At 40.4% G+C, this 19,675-nt stretch overlaps 1 protein-coding gene across 8 annotated transcripts in view; it reads right to left on the reverse strand.

The window, feature by feature from the left end:
- Positions 1-1,285: 1,285 nt before the first annotated feature.
- col8a2 (collagen, type VIII, alpha 2) overlaps positions 1,286-19,675 on the reverse strand; it is a 224,404-nt gene continuing 206,014 nt past the window's right edge. For 6 of the 8 annotated variants that reach the window (XM_063033645.1, XM_063033649.1, XM_063033648.1 and 3 more), the window contains one exon: positions 1,286-6,291. In XM_063033645.1, coding sequence (XP_062889715.1) covers positions 4,370-6,291 — 1,922 coding nt within the window. In that variant the 3' untranslated portion in view covers positions 1,286-4,369. The other 2 variants (XM_063033651.1, XM_063033652.1) reach the window with 2 other exon arrangements.

Below are 19,675 nucleotides of genomic sequence, written 5' to 3' on the forward strand. Positions count from 1 at the left end.
GTTACTGGTGCCTTAAAACCAGTAGCTTCGGGCAAATGGTTGGCAGCTTAATCGAGGAGAAGGAAAACTCTGATCTCAACCTCTGCTGCCTTGTAGCTATACTCACTCATGGGGAAGGCTTTGGGAGTAAACCTCGAGCTGGAGTCCCTGGGACAGTTTTACACTGAGTTCAATGTCGACTGGCGACGCTGTGACGCTTCTACTACCAAGCTGTGTCAGTCTCTGCTGTTCCCTTGGGTTCATCATGTCTGTAGAGAGGGGGAGCTTGCTACATGGGCAACAGCTTGCTCTCCGTATCGTACTGCCCAGGCTTGCATAGCTAGACAGCTAGGACTCAATATCCATGGTCAACTCAACCAAAGAGTTACACAACTCATCAATAAGTGCATCCTTTCAGAGTTCCTGTCACTTCATTAATATCAGCAGATTGTTAGAGATAATAAAATAACATCCTCTGTGGCAAAGAAGGGAATTCATGACAGAAACATGATTTTCTTGTACAGTTGTTTGTGTGCATTCTTTGCAAGCTGCAGTCATATTTTTCCCGCAGTAACAATGGCAACTGGTAGTCTCACTGTTACTTCTCTCTTTTTAAACAGTCTGAAAACTTCATATCACTTTAAACCAGGGGTTCTTAAGCTTTTTTATGCCATGGACCCCTACCGTTAACCGAGGAGTCTGTAGATCCAATGTTTGGGAACCCCTGCTCTAAATTGAATTATTTTAATTTGTTTAAGCTATTACAGTTGTGCTTTTATAATTTTAGACTCTGTCAGTCAGTATATCATATATTATTCCTAAAATTTGAGTGGATTTTTCAGTCCCTTCTTCTCAATCTTGCATTGAATCAATTAGAAATGTGTGAGTTTATTAATGGCCTAAACTGCTGTGTGATATAAATGTGCTTGTGTTTTTAATAGTGATCTGCTATCAGTTAATTATACTGATATTTTATTTACTGTATATAGTAGAATATCCAAGCATTTTATCTGTAGCTGGTTGTTGGAACAGTACTAATAGTTGTTGGTTTTGAATTTCCAACATGAGCCTGTATAGTAATGTAAAGGTTAAATTTTAATAATATTAAAATCATCCATTTGTTTTCTTTTTATATCTAATAATGCAAAGTGAGTTATCATGCTGCCAATTTAGACAAGATAAATTGGATAAACTTTGACACTGAAAGATGCCTTTTTATCAGGATGTTTCAGGCAGGAACAAAAACAGGAAATGCTTTATTAGAATTACACAAAATAGACAAAAAGTCATTTTTCTTTATACCAGGAAACCCTTTATTGATGTTCTATCAATACAATCAAGTAGTTTAGTTTTCAAAGAAGAGTCTGGCTTTCAATTCCGATAAGAGTGCATTTTACCAGTTGCTATTACAGTGCAGGTTAAGTATTTACAAAAGAAAACTTATCCTTCTACATCAGAAAAAGATGACTACAGAAGGTGAAGATCTCCTCTTAACAAAAAGAGGGAGAATTAGTCTCTTTCTTCATGAGTAATAATTCATTAACATAATCACCCAGACTCAAAATGTGATTTATCAAAAAGCAGTTGATGTGAAAACAACAGCTTATTAAAAATACTTATACTGTAATCTAAAGTTGCATAGTGTGAAATATTGAAATGCAATCCCTTCATGCTGGAATTGTTATGCTGGCTGACATTGGATATAACAATAGATTAATAATGTGTAATGTATAAGTGAATTTTAGATGACAATTCTGTTGACGTTAGTACAGAGAATGAAAGTATCAGTTTGCGGTCCACTGATGCTACATCAGAAAATTCATATGGTAATGTTAACAAATCCATGCCTGTTAATCTCTCCAAGCAATTGATTTAAGCCTTTGTTTCGAACAATGGACATTTCATATAATATCCTTTGCACATTATGATATTACATAGTTTCACATTGTGGTTTATTGCAACAGCTATCGTTATTACATTTTCTGGTAAAAGATAGCTTCATTTGGTGATGTTAATTTTGTTACAAAATAAATTATGTTACAGCCCAGTGCTTATAATTGAAATCTGAGAGAAATTATCAATTCATATTATAATCTCCATGTTTTGAACATTTTTTATGACTTTTGCTCTGAAATTTCTATCCTAATAAACTGAGACAATTATCAACTCATTCCTTCAAACCCACTCTCTGCTGTGCATTTTTCAGTTCAGTTGATTTTAATTCTGTTACATAAAAGGGTAATATGCTAATAAATATGCGTAATTGCACAAAAATTGCAGGATCCTGTAAACAGAATTCTTACTGGTGTCATTTCATCATGAGCCAAATTGCTTTGCATATCAGTTTGATTCTGTAAATACAATTTTTCAACTAAAAAGTTAAAAAGTAGTTTGAATTGGTTTACTTTTAACTATTTTATGAGCAGGGTAACTATTATAATTCAGTCAGAATGCATGGAAAGAACTGGGAGATCATAAAACAGTTTTAATGATCATTATTGACTCATAAGTAGTCAAATTACTTGTTAAACATATTTCATCACTTTCATCAGCCACAACATTTTTGCTGTCCATTCTGAATTTCTTTATTAGTTGATTGTATCAGTAGAATGCATACCTTCCATTTACCTCATTAGAATATTAAACATATCTGTATTAACTTTTCAAATCGAATTGGATGTGTACATTAAAGGTTTGAATTACAGCTTGCAACATTGGTTTGCTGTGTCAATAGAAGTATTAGTAGGCCAGATAAAGAAGAGGCAGGGGGGAGAAATATCAGAGACAAGGCATTTACAAATGAACCAGTGCAAGTAAATTATATTGCAATTTTTTTTATTAACTAAGTTTTACTTGCAGAGAATTTACCAATAAGTATCTCGAGCAACAAAAATAATTTGGCCTCTTATGATCAGAAAAGAAACACTGCCTAGAGGTTTATAATAGTCAATCTGCACATATGCCCTTTTTGAAAATATAGCACCTACTGTTGTGTACATGCCTTAGCTCAGAAGCACAGACACTGCAACATAATCTGAAACAGCATATGTAATGTATTGCTTTTATGAAGCATTATCCACAATGGGAATAATTTGACATAGTGAATCTCAGCAATGTATAAACCATTGAAGGATCCACTATAAACGCAATCCAGTGGTCCTTTGCTCCAAGTGCTATTCCCTCTGGGCTCTGGAATGATTTAACTATGGGTTCTCATCAAGGCTGTTGTGTGATGTGCTTTAAAAGACTAAACATTTCACAGTCTTTGCTAGTTTTGAAAAATAGTGGCATATGTACGTGCAGCACTCTAGCTGCCAGCAAACTGAATTAAATTACCGAGTAACTACACTACATCTGGCCCAGAGATGTCTTCACTATGTTAAAATCATAACAATTTATGATCTAGAAGGAGGTCATTCATTGCATGTGACTATTCTGAGATCACATCAGCTGGGATAATTTAGTATCTCATTAGGGGGAATGACAGATAATGGATGAATTCCTGTTTTGTCTCATCAGTTGGGTGAAATGTTGGGGTACACCACATTCTGATTTGGGCATTAGCCAATGAACAGCACTCTCTGAGTCAGAAAATTTTGATTCAAATCCCATTCCTGGGACTTGAGCACAAAATAGTCTCTGTACAGTTCAATGTATCCTACCCTTTAATCCAACTAAATTAACGTTTGTGAACATCTCAAGGTACTAAGATAATTCAAGATACATAACACCTAACCAGTACAAAAGAGACATTTACTTGCACCTACATCATTTGTCCTTCAGCCTTCTTCTAGTCAGCATAACATTACTACAAATTAAATTGAAATTTAAAATTCAAGCAAGTTGCAGTGGCGATTATACCATTCCTCAAAAGTTTTAATTCTCAGTAAGTATACAGTGTACACAGTTGTCAGAATTCACAATGAACACCACTAATCATGTATTGCACTTAAAAGATACGATTATAATAATTAGTATACAACTGTGTAATATTGATAGATTGTTTCTGTCAATGGTATAAATGTGAAAAAAGAACAAGAAACGCATCCTTACGCAGAACATTACTCAAAAGTAGCACAGGGAATACAAGTGTCACGTACATCATATCAACTTTCATTGACAAAACCTTTGCCTCTAACTGATCATTAAAAAAAAAGTTCCACATTTAATCCCTTATAGCATAAGCTGAAAATGTGCAGTCATTAGGGAAAACGTCTGATGTTTGTGGTTGTTATACTATGCCGGTTATCATCCAGAGGCTTTTCTTTTATACTGGAAAATGGTAGCAACATATAGCACTTGTGTGTGTGTGTTTTTTTTTTCCAGTGTCCCTCTTGATACAGTTAATTACTACACAATATATAAATCCGCTAATTCAAGTTGATCATCGTTATGTCGGGCAAAGTAGGAATCCTGAGAATGAGGAATGGATGTAATCTGTGGAATATAAACCATTAGCTTGGTCTGAAGGCATCTGGACCCACACCTGATCATGCTGTCTCAGTTCCAGAACCGCACTTCCTGATGCTTGATCAAGGTATCCTTTCTTATATTCATCATACGTGTACGTTGCAGGCACATTATTCTTGTACAGTGCCACCCAGATATTGGTTCCCTTTACATGCACGTGATAAGCAAAGTAGTAGACACCAGGAACTTGACACGTGAATAGCCCAGTTGCTGGATTATAACCATATTGTCCATTATACAAAATCCTATCAAACTTAATGGGAACCCCTGATGGTGGAAATGACTTTGTAAGGATTGCAGTGAAAGCTGGAGCTACGCGTGCAGAAATTTCTCCTCTTTCATACTTTGGCTTTCCGTTTCCTGGTATTGAGGCACCATCCACACCACCATTTACTTGCAGGCTAGCAATACCTGTTGTATCCCCATTAACGATGATCCCGGGTGGGCCCGGTGGACCTGGAGGTCCAGGCGGGCCTTGAGCTCCCATCCTACCTGGAATGCCAGGGTGTCCCGTTGGGCCCATTGGTCCTGCAGTTCCTGGTAATCCTAATTTTCCTTCTCCCGGTAAGCCTGGAGGCCCTGATTCTCCTCTGGGACCGGGTAAACCCATTGGTCCTCTAGGTCCTGTAGGCCCCTGCATACCTGGAATTCCTGAAGAACCTCTGTGTCCTGGTTGTCCACCTTGCCCTGGTTCACCTTTGGGTCCTACAGGACCTGCTAATCCTGGTATCCCAGGAGCCCCTGTATGTCCACCGTCTCCTTTTGGACCAATTTTACCTGGTGCTCCAGGAAGTCCTTGTAAACCCCTTTCCCCAGGTATACCAGGTTCTCCAGGTACACCACTATATCCCTGATCTCCTTGTCTTCCTTTTGGCCCTGGAGGCCCAGTAAGCCCAATTTTTCCTTCAGGTCCTGGTAGACCATGCTTTCCCATTAAACCCTTGGATCCCATTGGCCCTGGATAACCTTTTTCACCCTTAGGACCTGGTTCACCACGGAAACCGTGTACACCTGGTTCACCCCTGGGTCCTGGAGCACCTGGTGCACCAGGAGGCCCTCGCTGGCCTTTTATTCCGTTCATTCCTGGTTTTGCATACCCTGGAACTCCAGGAAAACCCCTCACACCTGGTGGGCCAGGCTCACCTTTATGACCTGCAGCTCCTGGCTTACCTATTAGTCCATCTCGACCTGGTTTTCCTATGCCATCCAATCCTGGCTTCCCTGCAGGACCCTGAGGACCAGGAGGACCTGCTGGGCCAATTTCTCCCCTTTGTCCTAATTCACCTTTTTCACCAGGTACACCTGGTAGGCCATTAATTCCTGGTTTTCCAATACCAGGTAGACCTGGGGGTCCAGATTTTCCTGGAATCCCTTCCTTACCTCTTGAACCTGGAATACCCGGTTTTCCATATCCAACCTCACCTTTGGGGCCACGTTCCCCAGGAAGTCCAGGTTCTCCTTTCTCACCAGGTTCTGCTCTAGGCCCTGGAGCTCCAGGAATCCCCGGGGGCCCTTGCTTCCCAGTTACAGAAAGCCCCACAGGCCCAGGTAACCCTGGAATCCCAGCTGGACCTCGTGGACCTAGATCTCCTCTGGGTCCTACGTCGCCCTTAGGTCCAGGAAGTCCTTTTATTCCTGGCTTACCAGGTATTCCTGGCATTCCTGGTTTTCCAAAGCTCGAAAATCCTGGGGCCCCTGGAGGGCCAGTTGGGCCTGGTCGACCCGGTTTGCCATATCCTGGTTTGCCTGGCATTCCCGGCGGCCCAGGAGGTCCTCTCAGTCCAGGTTTTCCAGGAGCACCTCTATCACCCTTGAGATCCGAAGGAAGAATCACTGGAATTTCTGTTGCAATAAAATAAATATAAAACCATGTCAAATTATGAATCCACAGATTTATTTTGGCATAGAAGATGACCAATCATCCCATCAAGTCTATACTAACATCTTATAACCCCCAATATAACCGCCCCTCCCCCCACCTACCACCTTTCCTCTTGAACTCAAATTAATCTCATTCCTGTCCAATTCTCTTTCGAATGGACTGACAGATTGTGCTTCCACAGGCCTTACAGACAATACATTTCCTGTTCTAAGTACTCTCTAGAATTTAAAAAAAAACTTTCCCTCTTGGATCCTTTGCCCAAAATTTTAAAGTCTTCCTGTGGTATTGAACTAACGAGATCAATTTTTAAATCTTGTGGACCTCTATCAAATCTCCTCTTATCTGTCTTCCTTATGAAGAGGACCACCCTATATTTTCCATTCTGATCTTATAACAATCAAGTTCAACATACTTTTACTGTGTTTCTCTACTGTGCCCCAGTGAATCCTAGGATCCCATATACTTTAACGACCACTCCCTCAAGCATGTTTTTCCACATTGAATAAACAATTAAACATGACTTTGTTTAGACACTAATGCCATGAAATATGCTGATGACGTTATTTTGTAAAGTTATTGTTTATATTCATTTTAACAGAACTTCAAAATTCATTTATAGTTTCATTGCCCACTGCAAAATGCTGCTTTTGTTAATGCTTAATTCCTGATTTTGCTTATAGCACAAGGCGTTTATAAATATATAGAACAGATATGAAGGCAACATGGGACTTTCATTAATCCCATTGATATACTAACTTGCTATTGCAAAAAGTTTCACAAGTTTCCTGCCTGAATAGTATAGATATCATTTTACGTGCGAACAAACTCAATGAACTTGCCTTTGACCTTAAAATTTTTAAAGGAATCATAAGATGTACTAACAAAATCTAACGATTCAAAAATCAAAGATTCAAAGTACTATTGCTCTCAAGGTATGTATACAAAATACAAGTCTGAGATTTGTCCTCCCGCAGACAGCCATAAAACAAAGAAACACCATGGAAACCAGTTCAAGAGCATACCAAACACTCAACGCTTGAAAAAAAAAGAACAAATTGCAAACACCAAGAAGCAAGCGGACAACACGTAGAATATCAAACATTCAACTATCCTGATCAAACCACTCAAAAATAGCAAAAAAAAAGAGTAACACACATAAAAGTTGCTGGTGAACGCAGCAGGCCAGGTTGACATTTAAGAAGACAGGAGGGGGAGGGATGGAACCAAGAGCTGGACAGTTGACTGGCAAAAGGGATGTGAGAGGACGGGCAAGGAGTATAGTGAGGGGGACAGAGGGAGAAAAAGACATTGGCTTCTCAAACTTCTCAAACTTCCGCTAATATCCCACCTCCCCCTCGTACCCCATCCGTTATTTATTTATATTCACACATTCTTTTTCTCCCTCTGTCCCCCTCACTATACCCCTTACCCATCCTCTGGTCCCCCCCCCCTTTTTCTTTCTTCCTGGGCCTCCTGTCCCATGATCCTCTCATATCCCTTTTGCCAATCAACTGTCCAGCTCTTGGCTCCATCCCTCCCCCTCCTGTCTTCTCCCATCATTTGGGATCCCCCTCCCCCTCCCACTTCCAAATCTCTTACTAGCTGTTCTTTCAGTTAGTCCTGACAAAGGGTCTCGGCCCGAAACGTCGACTGTACCTCTTGCTAGAGATGCTGCCTGGCCTGCTGCGTTCACCAGCAACTTTTATGTGTGTTGCTTGAAATTCCAGCGTCTGCAGATTTCCTCGTGTTTGCGAAAAAAAAGAGTAATTAGAATCCAGTAACACATGCAATATGAACCTCAGAGGCCCCCAGAGTAAGTCCACAGACTCGCCGCAATGTGGATCAATCCTGGCAATGTAGGTCCCAAGACTCCTACACGTTCCTCCAACAGCAGCTGGTGAGAGGGAGAGGGAGACTGGTCAAAAGCAGGCAGATGGCTAATTTTAATTAAACAGTCAAATGAGTACAAGTTGGATCTCATCTTGAACTTCTCTGTCACTCATGCGCTGGGCCGTCGGTCAATGTGAAAGCTCACACCACCTTCCGAATGTCGCTCGCAACCCAGCTCGAGCAAACAGGTCTCCCACCGGATCGTGTGCTACGACCAGTTCTCCCCAGCATCCTCTCTTTTCATCTCCTCTCGAACAAAAGCTCCAAGCCCAGCCTTGGAGTCCCTCACCAGAGAAACCTCCCCTTAACCAGACCATCCTAATTGGATGGCACACATTTCTCCTCGCTCTTATCTTCAACAGTAACCCAAACATAAGCTGAAAACAAGCAGCTTGCACAGAGCAGCACAGCACAAAATGAAATACATACAGCATAACAGTAAAAAAATATGAACCAGGGCATTACCCAATACAGCTCAAAGATAATTTGTTGCTATCAAAGAACTTTGTACAGGGGCCGAAGAATTTGACCTAAAAACCGGAAAGCAATGCTTGAAAAGTTGAACATCAGTAAAAGAAGTTTAAGTGCAATATCAATTGAAATTAAATATGAAAAGTAATCCCTATAACTTTCTGAAGCTAGCTTGCAGTGAGATCGCAATCCATTGATTGCAATTCCAGTAACTGCCACAATGGGGCAGAGCTCAATTGCACAAAGCTCTTCAGCCACTGAAGAAATAAAGGGAAATTTCTGTCAAATCGCGAGAGTAAAATTTTATTGCATTAAATTATGTTCAAATTTGAGTGAAAAACCCTACATTGATAAAGTGCCTTTCCCATCCTCAATATTTTATTTTTATTTATTTATTTCGAGATACAGCGTGAAATAGGCACTTCCGGCCCTTCAAACTGTCCAGCCCAGTAATCACCCGATTTAACCCTGGCCTAATCATGGGACAATTTACAATCACCGATCAACCTACCAACCAGTATGCCTTTGGAACGTAGAAAGAAACTGGAGTATGCGATCACGGGGAGAACGTACAAACTCCTTGTAGGCAGCGAAGGGAAATGAACCCAGATCGCTGGTAGTGTGAAGTGTTGTGCTTACTACTACACTATCGTGCCGTCCAAATCAACAAAGTACATGTGAAATAGAATGGTTAAGTAGATACCACTGCACCAGAATTTTATATCGAATGTGATCATAGTTTTAAGTTAAGGTGTTACAAATCAGAACAATTAAAATGTTGATAATTCAGCTGAAAAACTTTATGATTAGTAATTGATTTTATTCTTAAAACACTTAATTTCAGTTTTGACATTGTTGAATAAATAGTTTCGAAATTTGAAGCTTAACTCTGCAAGTGCTCCAAAGACATCTAGTCTGCTTGTTCAGGTGCACTTGTATTCTGTGAACGTCTGCCAACACCAATCAGTCACTCAGCCATCCCGACTTGATAATTTTGAACTGCCAGTACTTCAAGTGCTTTTGAATGGCTGTGTTGAATTGGCCCGTTATTTAACCAGGTATAAACTAATCCCAAAGCCCTTAGATAAGACCTAAAGAAGACTTTATAAATGCAGATTAATGGATCGGACTCTTCCAGTTCCTGTAAATTCTGATATGCTCTTTTATAAGTCAGTTCCATGTGGGTAAATGCGTAACGATGGTTAAAATGTAACAGGTCCTGAACAAACAACAGTGTGATTTGGTAAGTAGCCACTATTGCATGTATTGCAGCCCAGTTACCATGCTTTTGTGAGTTAGATAGAGAAGGGTGTATCTCCACCCCCTCCCTTGAAGCATAACACCAGGAAAGATCTGATGATCATTTCACAGTTCACCACTGCTAAAGGTCTTGTATCATTATTTTAAATGTCTCTAATATCCAGAAACATTACAAACATTTCAAAAAGATCTAAATGGTTTTAGAAGTTATTAAAAATAAGTGTACTTGGTACTTTTAAGTACTAGAAATTAATTAACTGAAACATTACAATAAAGTCAGGTGGGTGGTGTGTAGATACATCTCTACTAAAGGAGGTGTAAGGCACTCCTTCCCTCCGCTAGCCTACAGGCCACCCTTGGGCAAAGTGTAGCACTGGTTTAGCCCCCCTTCCCCCCCAAATCAGTGTCACATGAAGCCATGGGAGCAGGTGGTGGATGGTCGCACGAGCAGCCGGTGAATATCACAAGTCCTGGTTATGTGACCACTGACTCCAGGCAGACAATCTCTGAAGAGTATTGATAATGGCTGGGGGTCACCTGCCTTGTGAAGACACTGCCCAGAAGAAGGCAACGGCAAACCACTTCTGCAAAAAATTTGCCAAGAGCAATCATGGTCATGGGAAGACTACGAACGCCTACATCATATGACAGCACATAACAAAAGTGTGAACTGTTGAGGAGGTTAAGGTGCATTGGGGTGTTGGGTGGTGGGGACACAGCAGTGTTAGTGATCAGCTGGGGCTGTTCTTGTCTGAATAATGGTTGCCTGACAATTTACGTCATAGATCTTATCTTTCATTTCAAATGGTTCCATTTTAATATCAGAGAATGTATACAGTATACAACCTGAAATTCTTACTCTTCACAGACATCCACAAAAACAGAAGAGAACCCCAAAGAATGAGCGACAGAAAAACATTACAGCCCCAGAGCCCCCCTTTGCCCTCCCACGCACAAGCAGCAACAAGGCATCAACCACTCCCACCCATTTCAGAAAACATCGGTGCCCACCACCCACCAAGCAACAGCAAAGCCCCCAAAGAGGTTCCACAATAGTGTAGGATAATTTGTAAAACTGAACACTGATAAGCCAGTCATGAATAGCTTTACTCAGCCTTAAGAAAGCGTTCGTTAATAGCTGAATATTTGGCGCTGACCAAAGAACTTTGGCGGAACTTAACTTGAGTGTTGATGGACATTATCTGATGGCACTAATGTGGATTCCTCCCATTTGATGATAGTTGTCTGGGCTGCACTTGTGTCATAATCACATTTGGTAGGTTTTCCAAATCATCATGCTTTGTAGAGATGTGGGTATTTGGAACACGCTGCCAGGTGTGGTGCTGGAGGCAGGTACATTATAGAAATTTGAGAGAGTCTTGGATAGGCACATGGATGATAGAAAAATGGAGGGCTGTGTGGGAGGGAAGGGTTAGATTGATCTTAAGGGTTAAAAGTCATGATGATGATGGTAATAAACAAAAATTTTTTTTAAAAAAAGCGAACAAGTTACCTATAGGTACATTTTAAATAAAGAGTGGTAACTTCATTCAAAGACTGGGATTGCACTAGCACTGACAAAGATCTGGCAAGCATCCAGCCGCTCAGCTTAGAACATAGTTGCTCTGCTGCTGAACCCAGTGATGGGGCCTGAAGTAAACATCAGGTTAGACACATGGGGCATTTTATCTTCAGCTTGTCTCGGACTTCTGGATTTCTGAAGTCCAAGACAAGCTGACTGCTGTATTGCAGTTTGCCAGAGACTTCCTGCAGAACTGATGGCTGGTGATTAGGACGATTTACCAAATTACTTTGTACTGCTTTCAATGCTGTGGGTGAGTATTAATATTATTATGCTCCAGTTGAAAGTCAGACAGGTCCCGTTCAGAAAATGAGCCTTTATCTAAAGCAGAGGTTCCCAACCTGACCCCTCAGTTAATGGTAGAGGTCCATGGCATAAAAAAGGTTGGGAACCCCAGATCTAAAGCATCTATTTTGTGTATGGAGACAAGTTAAGATGTTTATTTGTTTGTTTGTTGCTTTACTTACTTACTTATAGACCAACAAACAGTGTGGAAAAGCCACGCTGCCCAGCAATCCCCCGATTTAACCCTAGCCTAATCAAGAGACAATTTACAATGGCCAATTAACCTAGCAACTGGTACATCTTTGGACTGTGAGAGGAAACTGGAGCACCTGGAGGAAAGCTACGCGGTCACGGGGAGAAGAACGTATAAACTCCTTACAGGCAGCAGCGAGAATTGAATCCGGGTTGCCAGTACCGTAAAGCATTGTGCTAACCTCCATGCTACTGTGCACTCTTAGCCACAATGATGGCGAATTTAACAAGACTGAATCTCCCAACATTCTAAGGCGACTGAAACTTGTTTTGCAGTCCTCAACTATAGTAAACTCTGAATAACATTTAACATCTAAAAGCCATCCAATGGAAATAGTAAACACAATAAATACTATTTAGATCTAACATTGGAGTGTGCATCATATGTAACTTTTATATAATAAACCTATACACTAGTATATTTGGCCATCCTAAACCTGCCACTGCTTTGAGTAATGACTACCAGTTGGTCCAACAGAAAGTCAACACGAACTACCCTCATATTTCTGCTTCTGTGCTCTTATGCATTTGCTTGGCAAGTGACAGTCCTCCCAAACTGAAAGCAGTTGAGCGATTCAACAATTCTATGAAATCAGCAGGTGGTGGCTGGGAATGAGAATCTGGGTGAGTTAAAAGCCAAAGTCAGAACTAGATTTATGTTAGCCCCAGTGCAAGCCCAGTGAATTGTCACCAACCTTTATTAAAAAATGTACATGTAGGTAACCCGTTTGTTTTTATAATTTTACTTTATATTAATGTTTTAATATCACTCAGTTTTAATGTAACTCACTTCTGTTCTAAATGCTATTTGCTTACTTTTATTAAATGCACATTTTGGGTTTTTTTTCCACGCTCTGCACATTGAGTGTTTGTCGGGGTTATCTTTTACGGGTTCTTTTGGGTTTTTTGTTTCATGCTTGCCTGTAAGGAGACCAGTCTCAAGATATACAGTGCATATTTTGATGAGAAATGTACAATGAACTAATTTCTAGTAGTTAGAACTATTAATTATTTTTAATAATGTCTAAAATTATTTCTTTTTGAAATGTTTGTAATGTTTCTAAATATCAGAGACATTAATAAAGTGGATTTTTGGATTGTCTTCAGGAATGCAAGGCTAGGGGTGCAAGGAAGGGGAAGGCAAATCCTTTTCTTACTGTTGTAAGATCATACTGGTGCATTATCTATCAACACGAACAGAGCTGCTACTTTTTGGCTAGGAAACTTAGCCAACAAGTAGGTTAAGTATTACTAAGTGTGCAGTCTATACAACTTTGATGTGCTACTTGCATGAAGAGCAGGAAGCATCTCTTGATGTGGACAGCACAGACATGTTAGCTGCACATTGCAATGTTCATAACTTTCGATGGAAGGCATTCAGTTTAGGTCTCAGATACGTGGACCACCACATTCTCCTTCTGTCCTGCAGCTCATTCATTTATCCTGGGAGGACGGTGCAATGTAACAATGTCCGTTATGTCCCAAGTTCGCAGATGAACTCGAATATAAAGTGTGTAATATTGTTGATGGGTGGCGGGGCGGAGATACATCTTTACCAAAGGAGGTGTAAGGCGCTCCTCCCCTCCACTAGACTCTAGATCACCCTTGCACAGGGTACAGCACCTGCTTAGCCCCCCCCCCACCCCCGATCAGGGTCATGTGAAGCCATGGGAGCAGGTGGTGGATGGTCGTATGAGCAGCTGGTGCATATCACAAGTCCTGGTTATGCAACCATTGACACCAGCAGACAATCTCTGAAGAGTATTGATCACGGATGGGGTCTTGTAAAGACACTGCCCAGAAGAAGGCAATGGCAAAACACTTCTGTAGAACAATTTGCCAAGAACAATCATGGCCATGAGATCATAATCGCCTATGGCATACAACACAGCACTTAATGATGATGAAGAATGTCGTCTAGGTATTTAGGCTTATTGCCTGCACTGGTGCAGAGGCTTTGTCTTAGAATGTGGGTGAACATTGGTAAATGAATGGATGACCTCCTAAATGCCAGAAGTTGTTCCACTGGCACTTTGGAAGCCACCCATCTCTCTCTCCTGTGGCTCGACATGTTGGTTATAATTGGAATTCACAGGAAAACTTTCTGCTGCATCAACTATGATTCCAATGAGTTCGTAGTTTCTGGTGATCAACTTTTGCAGCAAAATTATTTAAGGAATTGATGGTATGGTGCTGGACAATGACTAGTACTGATTATAGCGAAAGACATCTGTAAAATACATCTATCTTGAAGCTACATGAATAAATTTACAGAACTTCTTTTGAAACCACTAGATAGTAGTTTACTCCACTCAATTCAATGTGAGAATTACTTCCCGAATCTGATTTTGTGCCTACTGTAATATATTTTCTGATACAAATTGATGACATGGCCTTTAATTCTACATAGAGGAATAAGATATAATATATTTTTTGATAGAAATTGGTTAAAAAGTTTTTAATTCTATATACAGGATAAAATATTTGGTTACATAGGTTCTGTACTGCTTGGAATTATTATCACTTGGAACTATTCAGGGTAGGTCCCAGAAAACTCCAACTCCATGAGAACACGGCAAGTGAAAGCAGGAAGCATAGTTATGATTGAGAGAATTACTTATTTTATTTTACTTAGAGTTACAGTGTGGAATAGGCCCTACCAACCCTTCAGCCGTACCTCACAACTGGATTTAACCCTAACCTAATCACAGGACAATGTACAACTACCTGGTATGTCTTTGGACTGTGGGAGGAAACCAGAGCACGCGGAGAAAATCTATGCATTCCACGGGGAAGACGTACAGAGACGCCTTACAGGGTTTGAACTCTGAACTTCAAACTCCAACGCCCCAGAGCGGTAATAGCATCGTGCTAACCACTACGCGACCATAATGTGATCTTAATTCTCAGAGAGTGCACCAGTAGTCTCTTAGAGTGCCCGTAGTGCAGGAAAGAAGGGGAAGTAAAATTTATTACTTTGTTTTATTCTTGCTGTAAAATGTTTAAAGATTTATGTATGACAAACTCTGTATTACAAACTAATAGAAAATTGAGTCAAAAGTGTGGATGATTAACAATTGGAAAACATTAGAGGTTGCTATGTACATTTGTTATGTATAAGCCATCTTTAGCCATCTGAGACATGTTTGAGGCTTTGGCTTTGTACAAAGGAAGAATCATAAATGAGGTTTGTTGCCAATATGTCTGACCTTCCTAAAAATCTGGAAAGCTATGTCAGAGAGGGAATGGTTCTCAGATTTGAAGGCTGCTCACATTTTCATTTAAAATACTGTAGTGAAATTTGGTTCAGAATAATTCCACGTTAATTGTGTCCTGAATACATAACACATCAGCTAACTTAGCAGTGCACAGCTTAAACTCATAAATGATGCACAGGTTTATGGACGTTCAAGTGCCTTTTTTTCTGCGTTTTTATTTATTTAGCTTTTCATGAAATCTGCCTCCACCAATCCAGAAATCCCAAAGCTGGAGACTGACCACGTCCTCGGCCCAGATCACCAGCAGGCTTGCTCACCACGGCAACTGAAAGTCGATCTTGGCAAACAATTAAAGTTTCCTGACTTCATCGCACCATCATCCCTGATGCCTGACGTGGTCATTCTGTCAGAAATCTCGAAGCAGCTGCTCATGGTAGTGCTGACAGTTCCTTGGGAAGACCAGATTGAGGAGGCATTTGAGTGTAAGAAAGCCAAGTACCAGGAGCCGGTAGAGCAGTGCCAGGGACAGGGCTGGCGAGCATGATGTGAGTCTATAGAGGTGGGGTGTAGAGGTTTTGTTGGCTGCTTGCTCCACAGAACCTACTCTCCCCTCAGCATTATAGGGGCTGCAAAGAAAAGAGCCATCAGGGCTGTCACAGAGGCTGCTGAGCGAGTCTCCAGGTGGCTATAAATCAAGAGGTGTGAGCCGTGGACCAATGCTACTGGGACACAAGCTGGGGCCTGATCAACACTGGCTGGGTTGCCTGGACGAGCATGTCTTACGTTGATACATCCGAAGACCCCAGGTTACATCACTGACGCTGTGTACCAGCACATCCTAGGATGTATCCCAGCATCGCGATCTAGCCCCAGTACTAATTGAAATTATAGTTTTAAATAATGCAGGAAATTGAAAGTAATTTAGGGAAGCTGGTAATTGTTCAGTAGATGCTGAGATTCCATGGTACTGAGGCCTATTTAAGTAACCTGAAAAATCACAGAATCTCATCACTTAAACATTCAATGAACTGGAAACTTGGGTTTTGTGCTGGAAAAACTTGAAAGCTATTTGAAATGAAACATGATTGCTGAGAACTCATATCCTTACTCCACATATTACCAAAATGTTGTCCCATGAGTGAAGAAACCGTACTGCCAACTGGCACGCCTCTCAGTTATGGTCCAAATGGAATGCATTATTTATGTGTTGGTTCAATATTGATATCATTTTGGAGCTTGAAGTGGGTTCCCTCGTTTAGGAGATCTAGGTGCTGAGAGAATGAAACAGCTGAAGTGCAAGGTTATTCCATTCCTTAACAGAATATTTCCAACATTAATGAATACAAAATTCCCCCATCACTCACTTTTAAAAGTAAGTCCAATATCTCATGTTTCTATTTACATGTATTTTTTGGCGGTGTAGATACATCTCTACCGAAAGTGGTGTAAGGCTCTCCTTCCCTCATCTATCCCATAGGTCACCCTTGGGCAGGTGTGGCACCTGCTTATCCCCCAAATCAGGGTTATTTGAAGCCATGGGAGCAGGTGGTGGATGGTCGTACGAGCAGCTGGTGCACATCACAAGTCCTGGTTATGCGACCACTGACGCCAGGCAGACAATCTCTGAAGAGTATTGATAATGGCTGGGGTCAACCATCTTGTAAAGACACTGCCCAGAAGAAGGCAATGACAAACCACTTCTGTAGAAAACCACTTCTGAAGAACAATCATGGTCAATGCCATGATTGCCCACGTCATACGACATGGCACATAATGAATCAATGAGCCTTTATATGAAAAGAAACATACTAAGGTTTGCCAAATGATCTAAAGCAGAATAATATTCCAGATGCCGATGAAGATTTCATCATTTAAGAACATTCTTAAACTCAGTTATATGATCAAATTTTTGTTTAGTCCTTTTAATCTTTTCATTGTTCTGTATTGATTTCTCTGTGAAATGGATTAGGGATAATTTTATGTTTAATAGTGATCCAGAAATACTGTGTTTCACTCTCCGTTTGTGAACTACCTTCATTTGAGGTAAAAAGATAACATGAGAATTGATTTCTGAATGGCAAATTCCGTATCTAGATATGTCTAGATGTATGTACTGTGGGTGTATGTCTCGATAACTACCCAAGTGTGATAATAGTTTGTGAGAATTGTTCGCTTTTTGCTTTGAACTGCGATTCTTCTGCTTTGTGTTCTGTTCACAACCGGAGTCAAAGAATCTCAGCGATAACCCAACTAATTTTTACACCATTTCCCACACCTTGTCCACAAAGATGTTAATTTTAACCATAAGGACATTGCATGAAACTTCTAAAAGAATTACCTACAAAGGAATTAATGGAAGATCTGCATCATAGTCAGACATTTGTTGTTTCTCTCTAAACTTTATTTATCATGTTGAAGATGGATAAACACAGGCAGGCTTGAATTTTGAGGAATTTTGGAAGGTCTCAGCCTGAAACGTTGACTGTTCATTCCCCTCCATAGATGCTGCCTGACCTTCTGAGTTCCTCCAGTATTTTGTGTGTATGTTGCTCAAGTTTTCCAGCATCTGCAGAATCTTCTGTGTCTCTAAAATGCCGTTGGGAGTCCTCAGGCCAAAACATTCATTTCCCTCCATAGCTGGTGCCTGACCTTCTGAGTTACTCCAGCAGTTTGTGTGTGTTACTTTGGACTTCCAGCATCTGCAGAATCTCTTGTGTTTATGAATCTTGTGGATTTAATTAACTTGCCTATCGATTTGACCCACTTTGCATTTTATTCCAATGGGAGGGGAACATTCCAAATATAATCTGTCAGGATACACACTAAAGCAATATTACCAGATAGATTAGAAACGGGAACCTCTAGGGTATTCATTAAACAGACTTTCAATTTTTATGTCTGCTGCTGTCTTGAAAGGCAGGAAAAAGATCAAGGAGCTGCTTACTTCAAAAACACATGAACATAATTTCGCAATGAGCAGAGCATATCTTATCTCCAATCTTCATCAAACATCACAACTTTATTGATAGCTTAGGAACTTCTATTTAATGGAAGAAATCCATTTTTCCCATTCCTTTCAACAGAACACACATTGCTGTCAGGGTTGGCCCAATGTAATCCCATGAGTGAAGTGAATTCAATTGTTGACAGGGAAAATATCCAAGAATGAAGAACTCTATGAAATGTCTCCCTGGGTAGTAATCCAGCATTGAAGACCATGTTATTTAACAGTGACCACTTGCATTCCACAGATTTCTTCCCCATGTGTCAACTTCAATGTAACCATAAGGCATTTTATTATCTGCCCATGGTTGCCCTGGCGACCTTTAATTCTGTTCTAAATCACATTTCATCTCAATCCCTATAAAGGGAAAAGTAAACACTTTCAAGAAGAAGCTATTTCTCATATATATTGTTCTATAGAAGATGTCTCTCCCGGTCTTCATGCTTTGATTTTGAGATGGTTTTTGTCTGGGTTGTCTCCTGTGATGAAAGATGTGATTTCAGTAGGAAGCAGAGAGCTAAGGACCCGTCTGGGAATGCCAGACTAAGTGCTGCCTTGTGCACAGAAAACAGGCCAACCACTGTGAAATTGTAATGATGCTAACTTTGGTTTGAACACTAAATATCAGCATAGATATTTATCCAAGGTATTTTGTGATGTCTCGGACAACCCTTGGTCTTGTATGCTAGACATATTATTCATGTGGAAAAACCTAGTCCAATCAACATTTTCATGGTTCGGTAAAATGGCAGCTCTGGTCCATGTCAAGAAATATAATTTAACCTATTATAAATTAAACACTGATCTGGTACTGTGTGGTCTGATCTGGTTTCCAAAAAGGGAAAAAAACACATCTCAATTTTCTCAATAGCTGTGCCACCTCCAAAAAAAATTAATTCAGGTTTAGAACCTTGCTTTAGGCAGAAACTATCAGTTATGCCTTTGATATTGACATTTGGCTTCTGCAATCGTGACCAGTTCCAGCTCTCTGCCCAGCTTGGGATGAATTATTTGTGCTTTCAGTGTAGCATCAGTGGATGCTGCATTTCCTGACACATTTTCTTTAGGATTAAAGCTTAAACTAAGACCCATGTCCTTTCATAGATAATATAAGATCCTTCATGCATAATTCGAATACCATGGTAAGGATGATTTCTCTAGGTGTTCTCACCAACAGTTATACTTAAGCTGATACTAAGACAGCTCTTCTTTCAGTTAGTCCTGACGAAGGGTCTCGGCCCAAAACGTTGACTGTATCTCTTCCTAGAGTTGCTGCCTGGCCTGCTACATTCACCAGCAACTTTTATGTGTGTTACTAAGACAGATGTACTGGCACATTGCTAATTATAAGAAATTGCCAAGTGCAAAATTGGATGTTGTGT

Source organism: Mobula hypostoma, chromosome 26 (assembly GCF_963921235.1).
Source record: "Mobula hypostoma chromosome 26, sMobHyp1.1, whole genome shotgun sequence".
In the NCBI taxonomy this organism is placed as follows: Eukaryota; Metazoa; Chordata; class Chondrichthyes; order Myliobatiformes; family Myliobatidae; genus Mobula; species Mobula hypostoma.